This window comes from Anas platyrhynchos, chromosome 10 (assembly GCF_047663525.1).
Source record: "Anas platyrhynchos isolate ZD024472 breed Pekin duck chromosome 10, IASCAAS_PekinDuck_T2T, whole genome shotgun sequence".
NCBI lineage: Eukaryota > Metazoa > Chordata > Aves > Anseriformes > Anatidae > Anas > Anas platyrhynchos.
In genome coordinates, this window is record NC_092596.1 from 22,745,760 (window position 1) to 22,773,153 (window position 27,394).

The window sequence follows — 27,394 nt, forward strand, 5'->3', positions numbered from 1 at the left end:
ATCTGATAGGTCTAGGTGACCTTGCACTTGCAGGAACTATGGTCAACTAAGAGACGGTCTTCTGTTTTAAAGACTAAATTATTTGCACTTACTAGAGCTCTTGTCCATTAGTTGTACCACAGGAGGAAAAATTGGCGAAACAATTCTCTCTGAGGAATCTGCTTGTTGGCTAAATTTAGAATTACATTATTAGAAATAAGTGCATTTCCAGTGAAGTAGCACTTGTGTCGACTTGATGAACTAAAAACAGTTGGCAAAGGAAGAATGCAATCTTGAAGGTAGGAAACAAACTTTCGTGCTTGAAGGCATAAAAACAACATGAACTTCTGGAGGAAGTTTAGAATTGAATTATTTTGTGCTTTTTCATGTTGGGCTGCTTTTGAAGTGCTGAGGATTGGATTTTGAACTGTGAGCCACGAAGTTTTTTTGTCTGTTCTTGTGTTCCTGTGACAGTGTCACTTCTGAAACAGTTCTGTGGCTATGGGAATTCCTTAAGCACATGTAAAAGGTTTAGTGTCATACAGTTTAAGCTTCAGATATCAGTGAACTTCTTTCCTTTGAAGTACAGGGTTAAAAAGTAGTTTCATTGTCAAAAATAGATACAATAGAGGTATTGATTATAAACAAATGTAGCAGATTAGTAAAATGACTGCAATCTACAAAGAAACAGAATGCTTGTTAACACTTCATTTGCCAAGCTAACAAAATGCCAAAATACTCAGAAATGGGCAGAATACTGGACTTTCGGGGTTTTCTGCTCGCTTAATAGAAGTGGTATTGCACGCGTTTCAAGTAAGAACTGCACTTGCCTTAGCAAGTGTATGCCGTTCACAATATTAATAGTGTGAATTGCATAAATGCAACTTCATACTCATTTATTTGTTAAATAAGTACTTCAGAAACAGGTTGCTTAACTGGCTGCAAGTGACACGGAGGGCAAGGCTGGAACAGCAAAGTGACTGGAAATGGAAGTATTCAGCTAGAAAGCTGAGCTGTGTTGAAAGTTGCAGCCTTCAAAAAGACGTGCTCCTAAGTGGAACATTGCTGTTGTTGTACATAGTCTGTCCATACCAATTTAAGTAAATATATTTTTGATTTGGGCCCATCCTTTCAAGCATGTTATGATCCTGGTCCGTCAAAGGCCACTGAATTTTGTCAGTGTTAGGAGTTGCATAACTCCTTTGTGAGTAATTACTGGCAGTGACGTGGATGACTCAGCTACCTAGTTCTGTGCATCTCTGAAAATTTCCACAATTAGGCAGTGCTAAGCTAAGAAAAAAACAAGTACTAGTTGCACAGAACTTGTGAATTGAGGGCCCTCTTCCGTTGCAGCCATGTCCGCTTTTCATAAAGACAAGAACAAGGTGCCTTAAAAAGGGGGATGAGACGGGGGAGTAAGCACATAAATTCTCTTAGATGGAAAAAAATGGATGTCACTGGAAGGTGCTGCAATAGAGTAAGTGTTTTGATATATCACTTTTGAAGATAGTTGTGGAGTTCTGAGTCTCTGGAAGAGCCAGGGCTCTGCTGAGGCGCCTCACCTTGCTGCTTTGGAGAAACTGCCCAGTGACTCTAGAATAGAAGAAATGTGTCATTTCTTACCTCCTGATGTACAGAAGTTCAACGTGTGTGTGGATCTAGTTCTTTATTACATTAGGAATAAGATGAAGTACGTTGTTTTCATCAGTTTTCAGCCTTATCTGCCACAAAAGAGGAGTCTGAGGCTGCTTTATGCGCGTTCGTTGTGGAGCTTCGTGCCTCTCCCTGGCAGGCAGCACCTTCGGTCCTTGCAGATCCCGGTGTTCACGGCCACGTTTGTGGCTTGTCTGTAACCGATGGGAGATGTGTAGCTCTCCATCTGATAATGGAAAGGATCAAAATGTTTGCTTAATCACTAATTAAGTGCTACTGAAGGTCTGTTAGCCTGTTTGAATGTGTATTTTCTTTGCCACAGGAAAACAAGTTCGTAACTTTCCCTAGAAATTGGTGAGGGCCTTAGGAACTCTTCTAAAGGTGTATGTCTCTATCTCCCTCTCCTATCTGATCCATTTAAAGTAGGTGTGAGGGAATTTCCCGGCCTGGTCTCACGAGAGGAGCTGAGCCTAGCAGCTGGGCAGGAGGTCCTGGGGTGCACAGGCCCTGTGCACCTGTGGGGCCTGGAGCTGACACAGAGACTTTAAGACATTGTTTTAAAATCAAATCTCTGCCTGTTGAGGTGTGCACAGAAAACCAAAGTTTCTTAGTCTAGTCTCAGGAAACACGATTCAGTAGGCCATTAATTAAATTAATGATGCAAACTGTCTGCATATGTGATTTGAAATAAAAGAGGAACAAACGTGGGCATCTTAACACATTTTTTTCCCCAAAAAGTTGTTTTTTCAAAGCCTTTGGAATAAGGGGCTCCTAACGTAAGCTCATGCTCTTAACATTTTGAAATAGGTTTTTGAAGAAATACTTCTGTAAATAGGAAGCAAACTGGTTTGTCTTGTGCTCGCTTGGGAGAACCGAGAGGGGTTGGTCTGGCTGTAGCTGCGGTATCAGCAAATCGGGGCAGCAAGGGAGAAACCTGGGAGGTGCAGAAACTGCTGCTGATCCATACATAAAGCTGTACCTGTCTGAAGCCAGGCTAGGTTATACATGATGAGTAACACATTCTTACTTCTCTTAATAAAATTCCTGGGTCGGCTTTCTTCCTCCTTCTTACCACTGTTTGAATGCTGAAATTAAGATGTTAAAAAACAGGACAGAGTGAACCCACTTGACTTTCTCTACCGTTTTTCCTTGTAGTGAGGCACATGTACTGACTAGTTGTCTTTTTTTTTTTTTTTTTTTTTTTTTTGTCAAACCTATAGACCATCAAACCATAATACATTTACCATGTAAACAGTTAAAACATCATCAATATGTGAAGAAATACCTGTATTTAGATGGTTCTAATCTCTGGTCATTCTGGGATTCCTCTGCTCTGCTGTAATTATCTGAGGAAAAGCATGCGCAATAGTAGTTAAGCCTTTTACTAGCCCGCAGAAGCTGTTTAGATATTCTCCCAAGGTAGTACGGTATAGGCCCAGCTAGTCATGGGACCCATTGCAGCTATTTAAATTAGAAGGCAGATTGCACCGTGTTACCTCAGAGAGAGCTTGCCATTGCAGGAGTGGGACTTTTAGCCTGCACCTCTGGAAAAGTAAGTTTCTTACACTCCAGGTTGTCTGATCTCAACTTTGTTCTCATCTTTTTTATGCATTGTTTTCTGTTAACTTTTATACCGATCAACAGTGCAGAATATTCACTTGAATTTTGAAAATTATTTGGAAAGCATTGATGCTGTTCGCCTCAATGTCTGAGTTTAGTTTGTGTCGTAATGAAAGTTAATATTGAAAATGTTCAGTTAATTATAAAAGTTTAGCGCAGAAGTGCAGAACAGCAGAATGATCCCAGAATGAAAGTCTCCTTCAGAATAATGGTACTTGTTTCTTTTCACCTGTTAGCTATAGGCAAGTGTTCTCTAATTCTCAGTAATAAATTCACTATCTGGATTTGTGAATATTCACTAAGTAATTACTTATAAAGAACAGAACTGTTTTAATTTCTATGTTTGTGTATAAATATTCATAATTAAATCACTAAAGGAGGTCCTAGTTGGCTGCAGAAACAGAAATTTGTACTTTTTCCCATAAAGCTGGTAATTGAGGGTGTTGGGGTTTTTTTGATAGTATAGGGGAGAGAGTGGAAACTTTTAGTTAGCGAAACTTGGCCAATATAAGTAACTGGGCAGAAGAGTAATGATTTGCATTTTGTCATTGATCCTTTTTTAACTGAATAGTTAACATTTTTATATTTTTATTTTTTTAAATTACTAGCCTTTGCGTTGTGATCTGACAGGTGTGTTACTTTTTTAAACAGACTTGCTGACCATGGTTTGCAAACAAATAAGCCAGAAGTGTAACTGTCTGTGTCTGTCAGGCAATAAAAGTAGATTTATGTGCTTGAACATAAAATTCTTTGGACTAAAAACTGGCAGACATCCCAGTTTTTGTAATTGTAGAGAGACTGGACAGGAAAAAAACAAGCAACAATGAGGGGGGAAAGTGTATGATAGGAAATTGTTAATTAAGATGACATTTGATTACCTGCCATAAATATCCCATAACTTAGTATACTTGATTTGCCAGAAAGCTGAAAGTATGCTTGCATGGCATGCTCAGAAACTGCAGAAATCAGATAGCACACTGATTTTTTTTTGTTCAAAAACTGATTTAAGCCATGATAGCGTTCTTTATCTGATTGTCTAGAGTTGAGCTGGTTTTGGTGTATCTGAAGTTCTTTTGGCTAGTGATGTTGGCTCCAGAGCTTAAATTTAAGTAACTAAATTTTGAAAATGTTGACAGTATTTAAAGAAAAAGCTAAATGTACAATAAATTAATTTCAAGTTTAAGTCCACGAGTGAAGAATTGTATCTTATTTCTGAACACCTAGAGGGGAAACCCTTTTTTTTTTTTTTTTTTTTTTTTTTTTTTTACTAGTTTTTGGACAGCTTTGGCGGGCTTCACATTGGTTCAGGCTCGAACGCAATCTTACAAAGTTGTGAAAAGAGATCAGGTGGAGGAGGCTGGAGTTCATATCTGGTGTGAATTTTGGCATCATGCCTTGATGTATTCAATTAATTTGTACAATACTAAGTATAGTGGGCATCCCTCCCCACTTATCTAACTTGGGAAAAAAATATGCAGAAAAGGAAATAAGTTGTGCAGCAAAAGTAGTACATTGGCTTTGGTAGTGCATGTGAGGTTTCTGAATCCAGGGTAATAGGTTAATGAATTTTGGCCTTGAGGGTTTAAGGTGGCGATGCATGATGTGTGTGCATGACAAGGAAGTGCTAAATATGCCAGCTCTTGTTTAGATGGATGGGTCTTCTGTTACGTGCTCATCCAGACTTGCAGTTAATGTGAACAGTGTGTGTGCTGACTGTGGTTAAAATAAATAGAAAGTGAGAGAAGAGCGAAAGTAACCGAAGCCTCATACTAGTTCCTCCGGTTACTTTCGTCAGTGATGAGAATGTAGTCCAAAAATAAGCGCTAGCATCTTGATACAGGAGTTGGAGAGCTATGTTAGGAAAATCATTCGTTTAGGACTCAGCTCTTAAATGGTGTACTTGAAATCAAGAGTCCTTCTAGAAGAAGCAGTGCAAGTGGTTGAGGGTTTGCTTAGATGACGCAACCACGATGGCATAAACCTGTCCCTGCAGCCCTACTAGTTTGTCTGGTTTTCCCTCCTTAAACAGGGGCATGGTCTGTAAGGCATTTCGAAAGTCTTTGTAATCCTGTGTTTTACCGATTCACGTACCGGTAACCGTACCGTATTTCAGTGTCTTAAGCACGTATTTTAGGTAAATAGGGAAGTACAAGGAAAGAAAGTCATTACCTAGTCTGAGAACTTGCTTGCTTTAGCTTCTGTTTTCAGGGAAAATGTAGTTGTGAGTTTCCGTATCTTATTTAGTATGTTCTTGTGTGGGATCTGTGCCACGTGAAGGTAGTGATGCTGAGCAATTAACGTATAAACAAATTAGCAATTATCACTAGCAAAATCCGTAATTGCCTTCACCCATTTTATCAGGTATTTCCAGTTTATAATTAATGTTTTGCATGTTGGGACAAAGCATGCCCTTTCTGATTCTTGTTTTTTTATCTGTTAAACAGCATTGAATCATTTGTTATTTAAGGAGAGATTGAACTTCATCTATAAATCCAACTCTTCTCTTACTGTGACTATGGGGTTGATATCTTCTTTATACTGTTGGATGAAGTGGGGTGTATTGTGGCATTCCCATGTAAGAGTGTGCTATTTATTTGCTCCAAATGTAAATTGGTTGAATTATGAACTCTGCTTTTTCAAAATTATTTGGTCTTACTGTTTTGTCTAATGCATTTTCCATCTTTCCCCTCTTCAGCTAAATGGCCTTAAAATGGCAGATGAGCCTATGGAAGAAGGAGAACCATATTCCTACCATGTAAGTCTGATAAACGTTCACTTCAGACACTCATTAGCCTTACTTCCTTATGAAGGAAAAAAAAAAAAGGCATTGCCTGCTATTTAAGTTTCGAACCTGTCACTTTATTTGACCAGATCTGAAGAGGCTCTGTCTCAAAGATGTCTTTGAAAAATGGCCCCTGGATAGGGGCCTGAAGTGGCTTGTTTGGGAAAGTTTGCAGCATGAGGCAGTGCTTTAAGGAGAACAGATTCTCTGTGCTGGAGAGAGCATTTACAGATCTCTCTAGCTCAGGTCAACCTCAAACCTCTTATATTTTCCGTGCTTAATGTTTCTCTTTCTACAAAAGCAGAGGTGATAGCGTATTTCTTGTCATATAGTTGCTTACATTCATCTAGAAGATACTGCTCAGTGCTTTGGTAACTTGCATTTTTAGGAAATGCTGAAGATCAGTGTTCTGTTTGCTGGCTAAATCTTGGAATAAACTAAAGGCTAACTTTATTTGGTGAAATGCCTGACTTTGGTAAAACTGGCCATCATTTTTCAGCGCGCACCTCTGTATTTTTCAACAGTATCGTGGAAGAGGGTATCGAGTAGATCTTACTGCTTTGTATTGAACTAATAACTTTTAATTAAATGATTTAGAGAAAAAACTCTTGTGAGTTTATGTGATGTGATACTTGTCTGTTTCCTTGTGTGGAGTAAGTAAACAAACCTTCAGCCTGGTCATCCTCTTCCAGGTAGCAAGGAAAGATGAGCAATGGGTTGTGCCTCGGTCTTTCACTGTACTCGAACCAGAAGGATGTTGCAGAGCTTGTTTGTTGGGTGCTTGGAGCAACATACCACTCAAGCTGTAACTAAGTTAGATGGCAAAAAGCCATAACTGATTGTGGCGTTTCTTTCAGTGCTTTGCCTTCTGTTTAACCTGCTGGGAAGAGTTACCTCATTTGCAAGGTGGATTACTAAGGGCTGGTACCTGAACCCTGCAGTAGATTTGCTGCTCAAAAGCAGAACATAAAATCAGATAACCAAATTTGCAGTTCATGGAGGCCAAACTAGAAAGGAAAATGAAACTGGCATGCATATCCATGCAACTTTTTACCCGCTCATTCATTGCTGATGATGCAGAGATCTTTTTATACTTCAGCCATACCAATTTCTGGGGCTTTAATGATAGTTAAGTAGCTGAAATTATATAGACATCTTTTGTAAAGGCGAAGCTACTTATAAAATTAACTCATTTAATGCATCTGAAGTTATTCTTTATTTGCATGGAAAACATTTTTCTCCTCAGTCACATTTAGAAATACTGTCTCCGCAGCAACCAAATGTGATGTCACAGGCTAATGACTCAAGGTGGGTGATAAATAGAAGAGCAGATGAACTCTTAAACATCTTTTCTCATGTAAAGGTTCATGGTGTTAAGCAACACAAATTAGGATGTTGAGGTAAAAATGCTTCTAAATAGAGCATTTACATACTTCATAGAAAGAATGAGCAGTTAAGATTCTTCTTCCCCATGGCATATAAGGAGAGGAACTGCTGCTTTCTGTCATCAGTTGACTTGAAATGCTAGTCTTCTTAGCTGCCTTAAATTCCAAGCATGGGAAGCATGTGTTACAAAAAAAAGTGCACCTTTCATGTAAATACATGTATACAGAGTCAGCAAGATGGATGGATGAAATGAAGTTGGGATGTATATATGCTGTATCATTAGTGTCTGTCAACTGATTTTGTGAAGAAAGAGGGGAAGTAAGTAGCCTATAGCGTGAATTGAAGAATTGACTTTGTTATCCAGCAGTGACTTGTGTTAATACCTACCTTTGCATGGGAAGCAGGCAGAACAAACAGCCCTTTTCCAGAATATGAAATAGGAGATGTAGGGGAGACTCTCGTGGTAACAGCTGCACTACAGTCTGTAAATATATGGAGATGCTGGAGCTCCTTCCATTGCTGGGTGAACAAAAGGCAATTAAAGCATAGACAGTTAATGCAGTGTGATGGTTGCCTGTTATTTTTTCGTTAGTGTAGGAAGTACATCCACATCTGGATGGTCGGATTTCTTCCTGATCTTCTGTGTAATGTGACCTAGAGAATTGCATTTAGAAGTGTGTCTATCAAGTCTGGTAAAGCTGACTGTAAACTTCTATGCTTGCTCTTAGGCTGCAAGACTTTGTATAGTCACCCTGACCATGACTGTAGTAAGATGTTTTCTGTTAAAACTAACCATTTCATCAAGTGGTCTGTCTGATGTCTTTATCTGTCAGACTCCCTGTTGAAGGAGAGGAATGCACTGTAGGTTTTTGTTTTTATTTTTCCTGGTCTGTCTTCACTAAGAAAAGTCTGAGGTGAAGAACTAACGAGAAGATAGGAGAACAGTTAATAATTTGGATACCCTAAAGACCACAAAGTACTGCAAATTGGGTGGGATGTTCTGTTGTCATTGGGTTTTATTTGCTGAGCACAAGAAATTCATTGTTCTTGACAGGGTGAAGGGGTACAGTTCCTCTGCTACGTGCAAGCTCAGGTTGCTGTTGCAGGCCTTAGCACGCAGTTCATAGTTTCAGTAGTGCTTATTTTGACACCTCAGTTGTTTTGCCTTACAGAAGTTTCTCTTACACCATAAGTTTTATAGGCATGCAATACGTAATCTGGTGTGTTTTCATCATGAATGGTTGTTTTTTCACAATTGTAGCTGTTGTGCCCTACTTCTAGAATCATTAAGGTTGGAAACAACCTCCAAGATCATCTGTTCTAACTGTCCCCAACAAACGATTAGATCAACAGGAAAAAGGCAACTAGATCTCTCCCTGCCTCAGAATTGCCCTCAACTTTCTGAAGGACTCCACACAGGAGAGTTTCCCTGAGCCTTGCACCTCAGAGCTGCATTTCTTCTGTTGGATGAAAGAATTCTCAGAGTGATTAGGATGACTCATGTATTATTTATGCTCTTCAAACAACGCATGTTCCTTTAGCGACAGTAGTGGATGACCATATTTATTATTTGCTGCTGTGAAAAGCAGTAATTATCTAAAATGATGAAATTCAATTTAGCTTTCATTAAGGCTATTTCAGGAAAGGGAAAGATGAGAAGAGCAATCACTGGGAAAACTAAAGGCAACTAAACCAAAGGTAAAGCATAGAAGGATCACCTCAGACTTGGTTTAAAAATCTGTATATTAATTCCTTTCATGTAAGAAAATTCATGTTTGTTCCAGTTGTAATGTTCATGACTAAAGAAAATAAGCATTATTCAATTGGGTGAGAATTTGACTTCAGTTTAGAGTTTGAAAACATGCATTTGTTTCAGAAAGTATGGATGGGAAACTTTCCATTTGAATAGCTTTCTTTTAGGCCTCATTAAAACTTAATTTTTTTTAAAAGGCATTTGTATGCAAATCTAATAAGAGTTGATTAATTCTGGACTGTTCACTGTTGTATTTTGTTTGCTTTGAAATAATAGGATGAAGGAAGTGTGAAAGAAATTCCCATTACCCATCATGTGAAAGAAGGATGCGAGAAAGCAGATCCAGCACAGTTTGAACTACTTAAGGTTCTTGGTCAGGGATCGTTTGGAAAGGTAAGACAGCACATCTTGTTTTCATCCGAGGGCCACTTTCAACCTGCTTTGTCTTACTGATGTTAATGTTAATAGGAATACATGTTAATGGTTTACTTCCATTGTAATACTACCAGGACATTTCAGAAATCACGTTAGGTGTAAAGCCAATAAATCAGAGCACAAACAGATGTGCTTATGTGTACTGCCCTGTTTTGGAGGAAGTTACCCTATTTTACTGTTTATTTTTTATTTGTATTTATTTACTTTGCTATAACAGCCTTTCTGGCTTTACCTTTTTAGGAGGAATTGACAGTTACTGGAAAAGCAGCATCTTTTTCTAGACCTGTCCAGACATTCAGCCTGGGAAGGGTTAGCTCAAGTATGTTTTTGGGGCAAGAAAGTGCCATAGCTGAGTCACTAGGAACATTTGAGAAGATATTGACAGATGCAACCTTTTTCTAGTCTCTTTGCTGGTGCAAAGAGAGCTTTGCTGGTGCAAAGAGAGCACTATTTATAGCAGGACTCCAAATCGCATCAGACCCAGATAGGCAACAGCATCAGTCTCTAGGCAGGAGGGTGAGTCTATAGCAGCTCTGCAGGAGGTCTGCCATGGAAAGTTCCCCTCTCCTTTGAGCAGGGAGGCATGTTTGTGGTTCATCTCAACTGGTATCTGCAGCTTTGTGGAAACAATGGCACCAACAGCAAAGGATTTTACCAGTTGGGTTGTAGAATTAAGTGTGGTTTTTATGCAACAGCTCTGGCATGTTCTGTTTGTTCAGTGCCATGGCTATTTGAAATATAATCGTGGTGTCTTCAGCTGTGTTAAGACTCTTTTGTGCAGTGTCTGGTGAGGAAGTGGAATGAATTTCTCTGTTCAGTACTTGTGCGTCCTCTGCTGTTTAGGTTGATGCTTGGGGGTGCCAGTGGTGTAATAAATACTGGTAGACATTTACAGAGGAGATGATGGTTCATCTATTAATGATGCTACTTGATCAAGTGTGAATGTTTGATTCTTCCACAGCCCCTGCCTCCCCCCTTTCCCAAATGTGAAAGCTTTATTGATGGAGATACAGAGTTATGATTGTGGTAATTTAGAATTTGAGCTGAAGTAACAATAAAGTAAATAGCCTCAGAAATGTTTAACTTTCTTTATTTTGCTGTATTTGTCAGGTGATCTACAGTTCCAGACACTAAGTGAAAAATTATTTAAATAGGTTATAGAAGAACTGTGGCAATGTTGCGGTGATTTTTTGTAATGTGCCACTTGCAGTCACATTGCAGAAATGAAATTAAAAATGTTTCAGGCACTAATTTGAAACACATTTATTAAAATAGTAATCCTAGTGTATATGTAGACAACTTATTTTTTTAAATTAGTCTTTTAAACTAGATTTTTGCAACACTTGTACGTTTTTTCTTTGCAATCACCTATACATATTTTTCCAATTTCCTGTTCTTTTGCTGATTTTTTTCCTTTTCCTGTTTTGTGGCAGGAACAAACCTCTGTATAGAGTTGAATGAGAAGGGAAAAATAATTTAGACATTAGCTTGAGAAACTTTTCCTTATCTGGTGAAGTTGGCTGCCAACTCCCTGTGTTCTGCTTCTCTATGGAGACTTCAGATGCTCCATGCGTTTATTCCTCAAACTTTGTCTCACCCTGTCTTGGGGTTCAGCGCACCTGGTATGGACATCTTCACCCTGCCTCAGTTTGTTTCTCACTTTACAGTGCTCAGGCTTCTGGTAGCCGTAGGAGCACTGTTGCTCAGAATCCCACCAGCTTGGCAAGACGTCTGTTGCAGAGCTTGTAAAGCCTGGCAGAACTTGGTTCAAGAACCAGCTTTAAGAACCAGATGGTAACTGTTACATCTCTGAACAGGGATGGTTTTATCTAATGTTTGCTGCTTGCTGTTCAAAAGAGAAAACAAACAATAAGATCAGTAGCTGTTGCCTTCATGATCCTTGTTTTCTCTCTCCAGTTCTGTACCTCCCAGGCCTTTTCCTTTGGGTTTAGCAAACACAAGGTTTGCTTCCTCAGGCCCAGTATAGTACTGCTGCATCTGTGCAGGGTTTAACACTGCTTCACAGAAATAAAGGGTTAAACCTTATGTCTGCTGTTGAGCATTTCAGTTCAGCCTTTGCTAATGGTCTAAGGCGTCAGCACCCAGTCTGTTGAAGCTGCTCCTTGCTGAGCTGAGGTGAGTCACTTTGTGCAGCAGGTGTCTGTCTGAATTCATGCTTTACAGCTGAACAACCAACCACTGCATCTCCACAATGTGCCGAGTTGTGGAGAATTTGGCTGCAAATTTAAGTAGATGATGCTAAAGGAGTTTTCACCATGGCAGTTGTTTAGGTCCTTAGTAGTTTGTTTTTGTAGCTGATACATGCATTTATTCAGCATTAAAGCATTAGTACATGCTTATTAAGGCTTTATTTGTATAATAGATTGTGAGTATATTAAGCTACAGATGTCTTCTCATTTGCTCGTGTTTGAATTACTGCCCTCGCTATTTGAGCAACAACATCACATAACAGGAGGACGATGCAATAGGTCAGCCACTGGTCACAGCTTTAACAATAAAAGCCTGTTAACCAGGAAACACCACGACTTTCTTCTGATCAGAGCTTACAACAAAAGCCACCCCTTTCCCAGCCCCATCATTGGCAGAGTATGAATTTCTGATTCTAGAATGAAAAAGCTTACTAGTTCACTTTTTTAATTAGTTCTAGATATTTAATCATGTCTAAAGAAGTATATGTAAATATATCTAGTATTAAGGAAAGTGTGAGTACAAGGAAGACCAGAGGCAATTTCAGGTAGCTCTTGAATGTAAAAACTGTATTTAAAACAAAACCCTCATAAAAATATGTTGTTCTTATAATAGCCATTATTAGAAACAGAAGCACGTACTAAACAATTCTATACACTGAAAGACCTAGTAGTTAGAATATTAATCAATGGAGATATGTGTATTCATGCTGCATCATTCTATTTAAGCGTTTCTTAATGTCAAGTTACCACCTATCTCTAAAACTCTGGAAAGGAAAGAGCAGAAAAACCTGTTGGAGTTGCTGTTCCCTCAGTTGCTGAGGAAAGGTGTACTTTCATCACAAATGGTGGTGTTCCATAGCTTTCGTCTTGCCACCCTTACAGAATTCATTAGTATAGCCTCTTAGATATCTGAGAGTCAGATCTTAAACCTCAAAAATCTCTTAGCGTAAGAGGTGGCAGACCAGGCAGTCCTGCTACTGTCATTCTTCAAGAAAGTAAAGCAAAACCCACATGGTATAAGAGCACTCTACATGTATTTGATGAATACTTAAGGTGTTGGCTATAGGAAAGAATGTATACTCTATCTGGCTACTTAAGGGAATGTGGTAGTGTATATACCTTTGATCTGATTAAGGGAATTCTGTCCTCTTTTAAAAAGATGCATATGCTTAGGAAAGAATACCTAAAGGTGTCTGAAACTAGTGTGAAGTTTCCAAATGCTTTGTTGTAGTTGTTTATTTTTAGCAGTAATTGTAAAGGTGGCATTTTTCTTACTAGGTCTTCCTCGTACGGAAAATAATTGGTCCTGATGCTGGGCAACTTTATGCAATGAAAGTATTGAAAAAAGCTTCTTTAAAAGGTATGTGTATCTTTTTATTTAAACTTCAGAAAGTAGATTTTCAGTGCACCTCTCTTAAATGTTGTTGTCTAAATATTTCTTTTGAGAATAATTTTCATCTTAAAACTTTCTCAGTGATCTCAAATCTGGCCAGATAACTTTAATTATGCAGTAAAATTTACTCTTTCAAAGTTTAAAATTGCATTATTTATTTCTGTTTATTTTTATTCTACCAGAGCAGATTAATTTAATAAACAATTTTCATTTTGCCTTTTAAGTTAGAACTTTACTGTGGCTAAAACTCAAGTCAGTCATTCTTGTTATAGGTGTGACAGAAAGCTAACTTAGTTCTGGCTTTCAGAAGATGCCTTAATGAAGGCAATTGACTCTGTACAAATGGGAAGTGTTGAGGAGGGAAAAAGTGATCTTAACAGTCAGAACGTTTATATTCAGTGAAATAGTTAATTCTAGTTAAAGAAAAAAGTTGAGGCAAGAAACAAAATACAGTTTTGCTGTCTGAAAATGTGTTTTGTGGAAGACTTACAAAATATTGTAACCTCTTCTAATTTTTACTGCTAAAAAGGTAAAAGTACTGCCTTGGATACTAAACATTTCCCATGTTCTAATTTGTTCCATTTATATTATAATAAATTTTGATACTAGTATTCTTTTTTTTTTTTCACCAGTTCGGGATAGAGTTCGTACAAAAATGGAGAGAGATATATTAGTAGAAGTAAATCATCCATTTATCGTCAAACTGCACTATGGTTGGTACTTTTTTGTTGGTACAGCTTTTCTTTGCTTGAAACATTGCTGTTCTTGATAGTGAAGTGGTGTGCTTTAAAATGCAGTTTTCTTTTTAAGTATGATAAAATAAGATGGCATATAGTTAACTGGTAAGAAGGACAAGAAAACAAGACCTCAATATTGCTCATGTCCCAATATATGAAACATGGGATGTTTCATACATGAAAACATATGGTCTGGCTACATGAAAGCATATGGTCTGGCTGGAAGAATTGTTCTGCCATGATGATGCTCAATGACCTTCAGAAAGAACCTTAAGTAAAAGAAATCTAGCAGCATTTCTAAAGTAGCCTCTGCAGAATTGCCTGAGGAGTTTAAATGTGCATACCTCTTTCTTTTATAATTGTATTTTAGACTTGGTGTTAGGCTTCCTTGCTACTCCTTTTCATACTGATTCTCTTCATATGGATCTAGTAGCTTGATGTGTCAGTTGTTGCCTATGGAATTTTGCCTTTAGCATGCAAACGCACATGGTGTGTAATTGCAAATCTGATATTTTTCATGCATATATACAATTTTATGCAGATGAAATTCAGATGAGGGTTTCCTTCTGATGATGGACTGTTAAGCTGTAACACGTTAATCTGGTCACACTTTTTAAATAGCCCTTCAGCTCAGTCCCCAAGCAACTGCAGCCCACCCCTGGCCAACTTCCCCCAGTTTTGTTGTTCAGCATTAGGACACAGGTATGGGGTATCCCTTTGGCCAGTGTGGGTCAGCTGCCCTGGCTCTGTCGCCTCCCAGCTGCTTGTGCTGGCAGGCAGTATGAGAGGCTGAGAAGTCCTTGATTCAGCATAAACGCTGCTCTGCAACAATTAAAACATGGGTGTGTTATCAGCATTCTTCTCATCCTAAATCCAAAACACAGCACCATGCCAGCTACTAGAAAGAAAATTAACTATCCCAGCTGAAACCAGGACAATATATTTTTTTTTAGATTGGGTATTTTTGAAAGTAGAGATTTCCTGGAAAATTCATAGAAGTTCTGCAGGGTCTTTTAATTTTCATTGAGTGAAAATGAAACACAGTCGTTAATGTACTTGGAGTTTCTCTGTTTGGCAAAGGAGAAATAAAAGAACAGTATTTTAATGATCTTTTGTGACTAAGATTGTCTTCCGTGAAGAAGCAAGCAAGTAATCATTCATTAAAATTAGTAACTCATGTAAATTTCGTATTGGCTGCTGAACTGTGTCAGTTCCAAAACATAAATATTGCATTTCTCTAACATCTCCCTGTTGTAAAAGCATTTAGATCTGTTTTGTAGATCATCTTTGTCATGCACAACTATTGATTTTTTTTTAAAGCCTTTCAGACTGAAGGGAAGCTATATTTAATACTGGATTTTCTCAGGGGAGGAGATGTATTCACACGATTATCCAAAGAGGTAAGTACCTAAAATTTTATCTCAACTCAGTATTTGGCAGATTTTCTTTGACAGTATAGGATTCTTTTTTTATAGCTATTTCCACTGTGATTCTTTAAGAAGTTTTCAAGAACTTAGTTGGGTTTTCTTTACATATTGTAGAATAATGAACTGTAACCTTAAGTGTGTACTGGTTAGTAGCCTAAGCTTTTCTCTGTTATCTACAAAGGCCAGTCCTTTTGTCTAAAAATGTTTTGTTGCTTGGAAACCCAACTGAAGTAAATTAAAATTCATCAAAACTAAAGCAGATGTATAGTTCTTATGCTCACAGTTAGCTTAGGTGCTCTTGGAAACCTGTATCTGTAAGAGGTTTTTGCTGCATTACAAACTCGGATAATGCTATAATATAAATCCTAATGTTTAATCTCACAAACTGTGAATGAGCATTTTTAAGACACCCCTCTGCCGTCTAATTTTAGCGTGTAACTGGAAGTATATTTTTTCATTTCTGTTTTCTTGGGAGAGAATTTCAGAGGAGGGAATATGATGCAGCCTGGCCTTGTTTTTTCTTAAATTTAATATAATAAATATTTGATGGCAAATATCATGACCATCCTTAAGATTTTATTTTCTTTTTTGCAAAACTTCCATAAAGCTCTAAATTTTTAACGGCAGATTTCCCAACAACTTCACAGAGAGAGCTTTCCAGTGCTTTCACAAATGTGAATGTTTATTGCTAATGCTTAGGAAAAGATAACCTAGTTTTCTGATTTAAGAAAGTATCTAGCTGATTTGTTCAATGACATGTAGGTCATATCCTCTGTATTTTAGGCCATGAACTCTCTCCCCCCCCCCTTATTTTTTTTTTTTTTTAAACAAAATCTAGTTTTACTTCAGGAGCAGGTAAAAGTGAAGAAAGAATTGAAAAGGTCTTTTTCTCTCTTTTTTAAGAAAGCTTACCTTGGTAGAACAGTGATCATCTCTAAGAATTGAGATCAAAATTAATTAAACTTGAGTTGTAAAACCAAGGGCTAAAAACTGTTAAAAGAATGGACAGGCTTGTAAAGGGCTATTGGAACACACTAGGTAGGAATGAGGTCACTCTGCTCTCACATAGGCTGTCTGATTATAGGGGAAATTCTGGTATAACTGAACCATTCTTTTTGCACCAACACAGCTGAGATTACTGACTATGCAAAATACTTAAATTAAGGGATGCAAGTCTATGTATAATAATACTAGCTAGCTGAAAGAAGTATGTACTCTCCTTGAGAATAAACAATTAACAGTTGTGAGATTATTCTAAAGTTTCCACACATGTGTTGTGGTTATTTTTGGAACTTCATTTACCTTCTATGATGGCATTTAAACATTTACCATATCTATATATAGGAAAAAATTGGGCCTTTTAAGTTCCTAATAGGAGGAAAAGATGTTTTCAAAAGTGCCTGGTAATATAAAGACAGTGGATAACCTGAGTGTAAATTACCCATAGTATTTCATACTTTGCATACACAAAGATTATTTAAGTTAGTAGGGTTTAGTATGAGGTTATTAAAACACTTGCTAGTGTTTAAGTTCTAATGCGGGTATGAGAGTTTCGGCTATGGAAATGAAATGAGTACTCATTGAAGTCTTCTGTGGTACAATTGAATGAAATTCACTTGCACTGTGTTTAATTTGACACACAGTAGTTTGTAAGTGAAATTGTTACTGCAAGGCTGTAGATTACCATTTAGCATTTCTGTATTTTGAGATGTGCATTTCGGTTATCCCAAGGAATAGTGATGCTTCTCCCTTGTGAATGGAGATGGAAGATTGTATCAGCTTTGCCCTTACAAAATTAAGGGGAAACTTCCATGTGCTGTTTCTATCGTGTAACAGCTTTATTGTGCATTGCCTATTGATAACTGACACGGTGAAATTTGGCAATATATCTGTTACTGGTACAACAAATTACATATTTTGTGTGCAGTACCAAGTATTGATCAGTGTATTACTAAATCAGGAAGCCCAAACATGGTAGTATAAAGTTTTAAAGGGTGTTTACTGTGCAGTTGAGAGGGCTCTTCTTATTCCTGGTATTTTCAACAAATAGGGAATAGTTGAGTTTTGGAATTAAATTTTTGAGGCTTTACATTTGAAGATTACTAGTTTATCCAGTAATTTGTAGAACACAGCAAGAGCCAAAGTAGATAGTCTTTATAGGAAAATTAGAAGCAACCTGTTGAGTATTTAGGACGGGAAAGCATCTGTATAAAATGCTGTGTAGGCAAGGTTGCTTGGTTCTTCAGTTTCTTGCTAGGGATTTTAGGCTTTTTAAAATTTCTTTTCCTAAGAAGAACAGAGTAGGTTCCTGGTTTAACTCACTGCTAATTTTCTCATCGTGGTTATTTTTACAAAGTATTTTATTTAGCATACTTCTGCTATTTTTTCTAAATATTGGTAATGTGAGGTCAGAGATGCACAATGAGGGACACAAATAGCTGTTGATATGTCAAATTTTGTGATGCAGTGGACAGCAGTTTACGTTGGATTGCAACTGAAAATGCTGGTGGTCAGTTAACACCAAACAACAATTAAATTCATTATCTTAAAAGTTAGTGCCTTCTGGTAGCTGCAGATGTTCTTAAGTGTTGCAGATTGTTCTTTTACTTGATGTTTATTATCATGATGGTTAGCACGTATTATTGTATCGTTTCTGTTAGGTAAAATCATGAATTACCAGTTCATGGGGTACTTCTAAAACTTATTTTGAAATTAAGGCAGACAGGAGTATTTTTTTTAGTTTGCAGTTTTAAAAACTGAAGACAAGATCAGAAGGTAAATCTATACAGTTCTTATTAGGTTATGTTTACAGAGGAAGATGTGAAATTCTACCTCGCAGAACTGGCCCTTGCTTTGGATCACCTTCACAGCTTGGGAATTGTATACAGGGACCTGAAGCCAGAAAAGTAAAGTAAAATGTATTTTACCACTATTATGTGTATTTTGCTTGTTGCTTTGCGTTTTCTACTGTAGTGATGTAAAAATATTTTTAATTTTTTACATTGTTTGTTTACATAATCTTATAAAAATGCATTTGTGACTAAAATGCAATAATACTGGTTTGTTAATTTAATGATGGAAGTCGGAGATCAAAATTAACTACTATATTTTAAATGTTATATGCAAACATTCCTGTTTATGTGTATCGGTGAATGTGAATTTTAATTTTCAGCATTTTGCTTGATGAAGCAGGACATATCAAGTTAACAGGTAGGTAATATTTATTAGTACAGCACTTTCTGTGTATATCTCTGTATAAGCTTATAGATACAAACCTAAGACACATAGTGATAGTTGTAGCGTGAGGCCAGTACTTAGCCGCTTAGAGAATTTCTTTCTGATTCATATAAAAACTGAGCAATATCACTTCCATTTATAATAATTCTTCACGTACCACTAAGTACTTCTGTTGAAGCATTTTTAGATTATAGGAGACTGTATCAGATGATTTCTTTTACCATATCCTGATGCATTTTCCACAGAAGTTATTTTTCGCTTTGGCTGATCTTTGTATTGATCAGGTTCCAGTATTAGCAGTAATATCACTGTAAAATGCGGATCCTAATTACTGTGGTTAAAATAAAAGAAATATAGATGATAATACAAAAACAGCCATTGAATATGATTTACTTTAAATGAACTTCAGTTCCAATGGTAGTGTTTTAGTAACTCAAGTTTCGAAAATTTCTAAGCTATGTCAAGATTTACTGTGAAATGCCTTTTAGTTGAAGATCAAGAAGTTGTTAGTCTCAGCCAGCAACTTTAAGCCTGGATCTTTTTTTATAAGGGGAATATAAAAGGAACAGAGGTTCTCTTGGTATAAAAAGCTCTTAGTGCAAAATAAGACCTCTTCTAAATTATTATTGTATTTTGGGTTTATCACTCTTAAAGGCAGATGAAATTGCAGGGAAATGGTTTATAGGGAACAACTGAAATATGTCTTCTAAGAAATTACATTTAAGGTGAAACTTATCTATAGATCCAAATATGTAATGAATTTATGTTGCTATTAGATTCTGAGTGGGAAAAAAAATTGTTTAAACTCTTTGAGAGTTGAACGACATTGGAAACTGTTTATAAAATGCACTGCTTTAAAAACTTGTGAACAGTACACTTAAATTCAATTCAGTCTTTCACTTCCTTCTGAAAGTGGGAAGACTGAGGGTATCGTTGATTAGCAATCATTTCCCCTCTCATAAAAGGGAATGTTGAAAGTCTTGTCTTGAGAACTGGGCCAATATCAAGGACTTGTTTCAGCAAGGCCATTGAATAGACAAGGAAGGAAAAAAGTATTCTGGCATTTAAGACTTCTTTACTGAACTTGTGATTCACATTGCAGAACTATATTGTCTTATATAACAACATTATTTTTAGTCTGACTTTTAATTCATCATTCAGTAATAGCAGAGCATACAGACTACGATCTTTGAAACTCATTTAATTGCATGCAGTCTTTTGTATGGATAAAGCAGGTAGCAAGCAGAAAAAGATCTTTTGCTTATCTTAAGGCTCTGAAAATGTAACACTTCAAATATTGAAGTATTAATATTTTGAGTAGTATTATTGATGGCTAATCTGTAGCTTATAGAATGGCTTTGGTGGCATATAGTAAGCTAAATGTTTGATGCCTCTCTAGATATCTGCAGCTTCTTGTTTCTTGAAGCATTAGGATAACAACATAATGTTCCTGAACAGAAGCAAACAAAAGCTGTCAACGCTTTCATTTTGAAATGCCATATACAGTGTTGTTTTTTCCTGAAGTTCTTTACTGGCTATATTCTTGTAATGCTGTTGTTGTAGACTTTGGACTCAGCAAAGAATCAGTAGATCAAGAGAAGAAGGCCTATTCTTTCTGTGGTACTGTAGAATACATGGCACCTGAAGTAGTAAACAGGCGAGGGCACAACCAGAGTGCTGACTGGTGGTCCTTTGGTGTTCTTATGGTACTGTATGCTTCGCTGCTTACCTCACTTAAAGGTCACGATATGCTGCATATGTCTAAAGTGAATGTGAAATAATGTGTCTAGAATAGGCTTGTCCAGATTTAATTAAGAATGCTTGGGTGAGGGGGGCGGGGGGTAGAATTTGATGACCACAGTGCTACTAAAATAACAAGTAGTCAGAATAAAACTTCACTTTTTACCTGCTTAGGTAAGGAGTATGTACTAGGAACCTGAAAAATCATGCACCTGGTCAGTTTAGTTGTTTTGAATAGTCATTGTCATAGTGTGAAACTTCAGTTTGTATAGTTTTTTTCCAAAAAATAATTGACAAAAAAAAAAGATTTGTTTTAATGGAAAATCAATTGCTTTTGTAAGAGTAAGTTTGAATACTGCTGGAGTGGAGTAGAGTAATGAGTCAGTAATGCTAGCACTTAATGCTTTTGCTGTAATGCATTAGAGAATCAAACAAATATACATACTGGCATTAAAAGTAAAATACAGTTTTAGAACTTACTCTTATTGCTCCCTTCATAGTACAGCAAAGCCTAAAATTAAGGCACGGAGGGGATTTTATTACTCTAAAGTAGCTCATGGCTGTGAAATGTTCCTAATCATCATCACAACTGCCACTGTTATAATGTGAACTAACAATTAAAAACAAAATTTTAGATTTGTGAACTTTTTGATAATATCTCTTAAAAGTCAAGTCAGTTTGCCTAATGTAGCAATAGGAAACAGTACAGTACTTAACACTTCGAGCAACTGGGGGAAAAGTGTTGATTTAGATTAACATTTGTTCTTTTCAGTTTGAAATGCTTACTGGTACACTACCGTTTCAAGGTAAAGATCGCAATGAAACTATGAATATGATACTGAAGTAAGTATGTTTTCTTACTCTTTAGAATATCAGAAAACGTAATTTAAATGTATTTAACAGCTTGTTTCAAATCCTTGTGCTTGAGAGTATTAAAAATAGAAGAGAAACAAAAAAGCCACCCCATTGCACTGCCTCTGTGCACATGTACAATAAATATGGTTTAGATCCCAGACTATGGAAATTCTGTTAAGTATCTGCAGGAGTTGAAATCATAGGGATAAACTTGCATTTTCATTGTAGGTGTATAATAAAGATAACAACATTACAGTGAATTGGAACAGCATTACTTGCCATTCATGCTGTTATATACTCTTGCTACTGTTAGAGCATACCTTATTTTGTAAGCAGTAGTTAATCAGGTGTTGCTTTATGAACATATATATGGAGACTGCAGTTACGTGCTCACATTTTCATATTACATTACCTCAGTTGCAGCACAAGCTGCCCAACAGGACAAACTGGGTAAACTGGTGACTTCTGAAGCAAGTTGTTAGGCAAACATGTTCTCATCTTTATTTGTGCTTAGTTAACAAAGACTTTCCTTTGGACCACATGCAGAGCCTTGGGCCTTTTGAGGGGGTGATATTCGAGGAAGGGATGAGAAAGAAAGCTTTCTTCTTAACAAATGGCAGTTTGAATTTATAGAGATACTAACTGTTAAACGTTAGCCATCACTTTAGGGGCTAATAGCAAGTTGGAAATAATTCTGCGTTTGGTGAGTCTCTTTGGGCCTTGCTTCTGGTAGATGTTTTGGTGATAACTTACTGGTGACATGAAGATATCCTTGAAATACTTGTGTGTTCCTGAGATAATTGCTTTACTATGTTTTAGCATGAAGTTTGTTTTGGGGTCTTGAAGGGAGTGAGTTTTTTGTGTGGTGTGGGTTTTTTATTTGCTTTTGAAAACCACTCACGTAGAATGTGAAACTTTAAAGCTAATGAGTTAAATGTATACACCAGACAAGACTTTAGAATAGGTCCTTAATAAACCAAATTATGCGGTGAAGCTTATGTACGCTTTTTTTAGGAAGATAAATTTCTTTCTCTAACTCATTTTCTGTTTTTGTGTAGGGCAAAACTTGGAATGCCTCAGTTTCTCAGCCCTGAAGCTCAAAGTCTTCTGAGAATGTTATTTAAAAGGAACCCATCAAATAGATTAGGTGGGTTCACTTCTTTGGATCATTGAAATAAAAGTAGGTGGGCTGAATTTCTTATTTAAAGAAAGCAGTTGCTGGAGACTCTTCAAGCTCCAGTGTTGATGGTCGGTAAGACTTGACTTTTGATACCATTTCATGTTAGTGTGGGTCGTGACTTTCTGGGTTTGGCTAATGGATGGTTACTTTCTTGAACCGGTTACTATTAGCAGCGAGAACAAATCTTTGACAGTGTCAGAGTAAAGGAGTATTGACACTGTATTTATGGTCTTTTTTATTCTTGTATGTCTCATCAGGTAGGCAAGTGTGCTCAATCAAATATTTTATATGCCTCATATAACCATGCCTATACAAATTAAAAAAACCCACCAACAACAAAAACACAGTGTTGCAGTTTTGTTCAAAGACTTTACCCTCAAAATGTTTTAAATTCAGTGTTTTCTTTGTTCAGGAGCTGGTTCAGATGGAGTTGAAGAAATCAAGAGACATCCTTTTTTTTCTACTGTTGACTGGAATGTAAGTAGGAAAGGATCTGAATAAAACTCCTTATTTTTGCCTATCTTGTAGCATATAGATATTTGCCTCTGAATAGGGCACAATAAACACTGCACCAATGCTGACTTGGATTCTGGCCTCTACTGCAACCTTACTTGGCATCTGGAACTGTATTTATGGTGTAAAGAGTAATCAGTTATAAATTGGACACTTAATTGTTTAATAATTAGAGTTGCAGCATTCTAAAGCTTAAATTGTCAGTTACATCATCTGTAGTTGGAGAGCATGCTGGCACTCCCTGTGTGCAAGAATCATTCTCTTGAGTAGGTGTCCATCCCGTACAAGCATGTCTCATAACTTCCATGCAGGTCACAAAACCTCGCTGTGACTACAGTTCTCTTTGACTTAACTATAGTTAGCTGTAGCGCATTCCTCTCTTATCAGTCATATTCCATGAACAGTTGAAGTGTTGACTCTCATGCTTTGAGGTGATCAGAAGTCTGTACAAGTCCATGGCTGCTTTCTTAATTTTTAACAAGCATGTTGATGTGGGGCCTTTTGAGATGTGTTGCCCAGAAACATTCGCAAAAATGAGGCGCTCTATATCAAATATATCTACCCTGCAAACATGCCTTTGCTGTAATGCCTAGAGAAGGATAGACGCAAGGAATGATGTTGCTATGCTGATGTGACTACATGTAATGCCAGTTACTGCTGTTCTTAACTGGTTCTTTAAAGCCTGTTAGCATTATCCTCTTCCTCTACCTCCTGTATCTCCTTCTGAAAAGGTAGCTTTCTAGCTGTGCATATGCAGCATCTACATAGTCCTGATTAGCAAGCAGATTTTTAAAGTATCAGGAAAATTTCATCTTATGTGAGTACACTTAGTAAGAGAAGGCAGTGGTAATGTGGTTTCAGGTTATCTATTGTTTTTGTTGTTTTTAGGGGACTGAATTCGAAATGAGTACCATCAAACAAATTCAAAAACTGTGGAGTTCTAACTTTTTATTTAGCTGTGGTGGTACTAATGAACACTTCAGTATTTTATTTCATTTTCTTTAGGGATAAAACCAGGTCTCTCTTGCTTTTGTGTTCTTGGTTTTGGGTTTTATGTGGTTTTTATTTTTATATTACATGTATGAGGTCTGACAGGACAAGAAAAATGCCAAAAAAAAAAAAAAGTTCTCAACCTCCTGAACTTTGTATGGGACTTTGACATAATTTGACGTGAAATTTTCCATAAAATGAGACTCATTGTTGTAAATGTGACTTATATTGCTGTTTTGATAATGGTTGGCAAAGTGTTTTTCTAAAGCATATTGAGTAAAGGAGAAGAAAATAAGAAGCCTTCGTTCTACTTTTCCTTCCCTGGTTTAGACTTAGTTTAGTAGGTCAGGAAAAACCTGGAGTAGTTTTGGGAACTGGCAGTTCCTTACCAAGAGGGAAACCTTTGCTTGTGAGAGTTATTTCTATTCTGGGTCCCAGACAGAGGCAAAGACTGTATTGCATACCTTCCCTTTGGAGTGGGTATTTCTGGGTGGTAACAACTGTCCAAAAGAGCAGTGAACCAGGTCTGAGGTGACTGATAGAAGATGCACTGTAGCTGTTCTCTGAATAAGCCCAAGATGAACTGGTGATAAATGGCAGTCTGCTACCCTAGTTTAAAAAGGACAAATCTGGTAGGTGAGGCAGTTTCAAAAGAGCAAGAGCTGTGTGTTTGACTTGCTTGCTACCATTTTGCTTAGCGTTTGAAATAAATATAACTCTGTTTTTGCATATGTAATTGAGTCTCTCTAATTGCTATATACTATGCAGTTTTTCAGAAAACTAGTTTTAATACAATGACATTTGAGTTGCTTACCCTCTAGCTTGGCAAAATTACATGATGGAAGCTTCATTCACTTTTAATTAAATGAACTTTGTTCTTCTACTTCAGAAACTGTTCAGAAGAGAAATTCAACCCCCATTTAAACCTGCTTCTGGAAAGCCAGAAGATACCTTTTGTTTTGATCCAGAATTCACAGCAAAAACACCAAAAGGTAATTGTGCATCTTCCACTTACAAGCTGGTGAGGCTTATGGCACTATAGGGGTAAAATATTTTTTTTAATTTGGTATTTGTGGACTGAAATAGACTGGAACTGAGATTTGAATTTTATATGTAGTGAAAGATAAAATATGTAAACCCAATACCTTTTTAATAAAGTAACTGTAGCATTTATTATTAATGTACAACCAACTTTGTTCTTTTCTTTTAATTATGGTTTCCCTAGATGTAATGACAAGGAAGGTAGAGGGCAAGTCCTGTTCTGCTATAAGGAGAATACCTGTTAATTTTGTCTTAAATCTGTCCAGGCTTCCCTTTTCTTTTATTGTCAATACCTAATGAAGTTTGTTTGAATGTGAGTCTCAAATATTTGAATTCTCTTTTGTGTATCAAGTAACTCCTGAGAAGTTCAGGGCAACACATTCACTGCACTGAGGACCTACACTATTAAATTATTTTCAAAGACATCTCAACTAGTTTCAAGAAGCCTTTAAAATTAACTTTTAACATGTCTCTTAGAAATTTTCCTAGTGCAATAATCTAAGTAACTGAACTTTGGAAGAAAGACAGTAAGTGCTGTTTTTCATTGATTAGTGTATTCACTTCAGATTTTCTTATGTGATTTTTTTTTTTCTCTACTATTTCATCCAACTTTTAAAACCGCTTGTCATATTTGTTTGGAGAGTGTCTGTGGTTCTGATAGACTATACGGAATTATCAAGCTGTGCTTATTTTGAAATTTCAAACAGTGAATTCAAAAGTGCACATAATAGAATCTGAGGTAAATTTGGCTTAATGTTTTTTGGTTTTCTGATTATTATTTTTTTTTTACTAATTGAATATTTTTGTATTGCTTCATTTCTGCCTTATCTGCATATATACTGCTGAGGTTGCAAAATGTATGGGCACTCTTAGGCAGTTCTTGAACATAAGGTTATGATCTTTATTTTGCATAAATAATGTTGTGCTTCAGTAAATTTCTTCCTAAAAACATGTATTCATACACTAATTTCTGCAGTTTCAGGTGAAACATAGTAGTACTCCACATTGTGTGGCACTGAAATACCATAAGACAGATAACTCGATAGAAGTCTTAATTCGATGTCTAGTGCTACTTTTCTCTTCCCTCAAAATGTTTCTTTTAACATACCTGTACTGAATGTTCAAAAAATAGCTCTGCTAAGCTTTAGTCATGCTAATGAAGTGTGTGTTCGACTAGATTCTCCAGGAGTCCCACCTAGTGCCAATGCACATCAGCTCTTCAAAGGATTTAGTTTTGTTGCAACTACTACTGTAGAAGATCATAAAATATCACCACTCACCAATATACTGCCAATAGTACAGGTAAAAGTTATTTATTCGGTAAACCATTTTTCAAATGCCAAAGATTAACCAGTATGTAGTGTTTGCAGTTTGTTCTTTTTTTTTTTTTTTTTTTTTTTTGTGGAGGCTATTATAAAATACACATCATTAAAATCAATCCACGGGGTATTTAACTCCAGAACTGGGGGTGCAGGGAAGCAGAATGCTACCTTTCAAAAGAGATCATGGGCAAGCAGAAAAACTTTTGCTGCTGGAAATAGTATATAGGTTCTCGTTGTTTTAGATGACAGTTTGTATGTGTTTGTTTTTTAAAGCAACTTCATGGAAACAGTGTGCAGTTTACTGATGTATATGAACTGAAGGAAGATATTGGTGTTGGTTCCTACTCTGTTTGCAAGCGATGTATACACATAGCTACAAACATGGAGTTTGCTGTAAAGGTACTTTTAATACATTTATTTTTGACTTATTGCATAGCAGACGTTTAAATGCTTGAATTCTACATTTACTGTAGTTGTTGATATGCAGTGAGAAATGAAGTGCTTTCTTCTTTCACGGAAATTGCATATTGGCTGCTGTAGTTCGTGTTTCTGTGGGTAAACTTCTGGCATTGAAGAACTAATTTTCAAAACTACAGTTTAGAAGCCTTTAAATACTGTATGATGATGAACGCACCTGAAGTAAAATAAATGAGAGAGCCCAGTAGGTTGGGACTGGTCTGCAGGGAAGTGATGCTTCAGGCTGTTAAGTGAATTCCATTGTCCACTGGAGCAGGTTAGGCTGCGTTAATGATAGATTTAACCGGTAGCAAGGATAGAACAAGAACTGAGTAAACAGGGATGTGAAGCTGGAAGATGAATTAGTCACAATTAATAAGAAGTAATGAACTCTTGACATTTTTGAAACTGTTGCAAAATTTGTTTTCGTGTTACTGTATTTTGCAGATCATTGATAAAAGTAAGAGGGATCCATCAGAAGAAATTGAGATTCTCATGCGTTATGGACAGCATCCAAATATTATTACTTTAAAGGATGTATGTACCTCTCTCTGCTACCTCTTATTACACACTAGTCAATACATACTTATATATAAATATAGATGTAGGGAGTTGATTGGGGTTTACATTTCCTTTGCATGTCAAAATATATTGACAGCAGTATATACAGTAAAGTATAGAGTAT

At 36.7% G+C, this 27,394-nt stretch overlaps 1 protein-coding gene across 3 annotated transcripts in view; it reads left to right on the top strand.

Annotated features, from left to right (window-relative positions):
- RPS6KA6 (ribosomal protein S6 kinase A6) overlaps positions 1-27,394 on the top strand; it is a 41,916-nt gene that overhangs the window by 2,572 nt on the left and 11,950 nt on the right. For 2 of the 3 annotated variants that reach the window (XM_027465063.3, XM_027465064.3), the window contains exons 2-16: positions 5,948-6,007; positions 9,450-9,566; positions 13,097-13,178; positions 13,844-13,924; positions 15,269-15,348; positions 18,175-18,281; positions 18,548-18,585; positions 20,176-20,318; positions 21,125-21,195; positions 22,266-22,354; positions 22,800-22,864; positions 24,780-24,882; positions 26,109-26,233; positions 26,527-26,652; positions 27,157-27,246. In XM_027465063.3, coding sequence (XP_027320864.3) covers positions 5,948-6,007; positions 9,450-9,566; positions 13,097-13,178; positions 13,844-13,924; positions 15,269-15,348; positions 18,175-18,281; positions 18,548-18,585; positions 20,176-20,318; positions 21,125-21,195; positions 22,266-22,354; positions 22,800-22,864; positions 24,780-24,882; positions 26,109-26,233; positions 26,527-26,652; positions 27,157-27,246 — 1,377 coding nt within the window. Of the gene's footprint in view, positions 1-2,995; positions 3,185-5,947; positions 6,008-9,449; positions 9,567-13,096; positions 13,179-13,843; positions 13,925-15,268; positions 15,349-18,174; positions 18,282-18,547; positions 18,586-20,175; positions 20,319-21,124; positions 21,196-22,265; positions 22,355-22,799; positions 22,865-24,779; positions 24,883-26,108; positions 26,234-26,526; positions 26,653-27,156; positions 27,247-27,394 lie in introns of those variants that run through there. The other variant, XM_072042817.1, reaches the window with a different exon arrangement.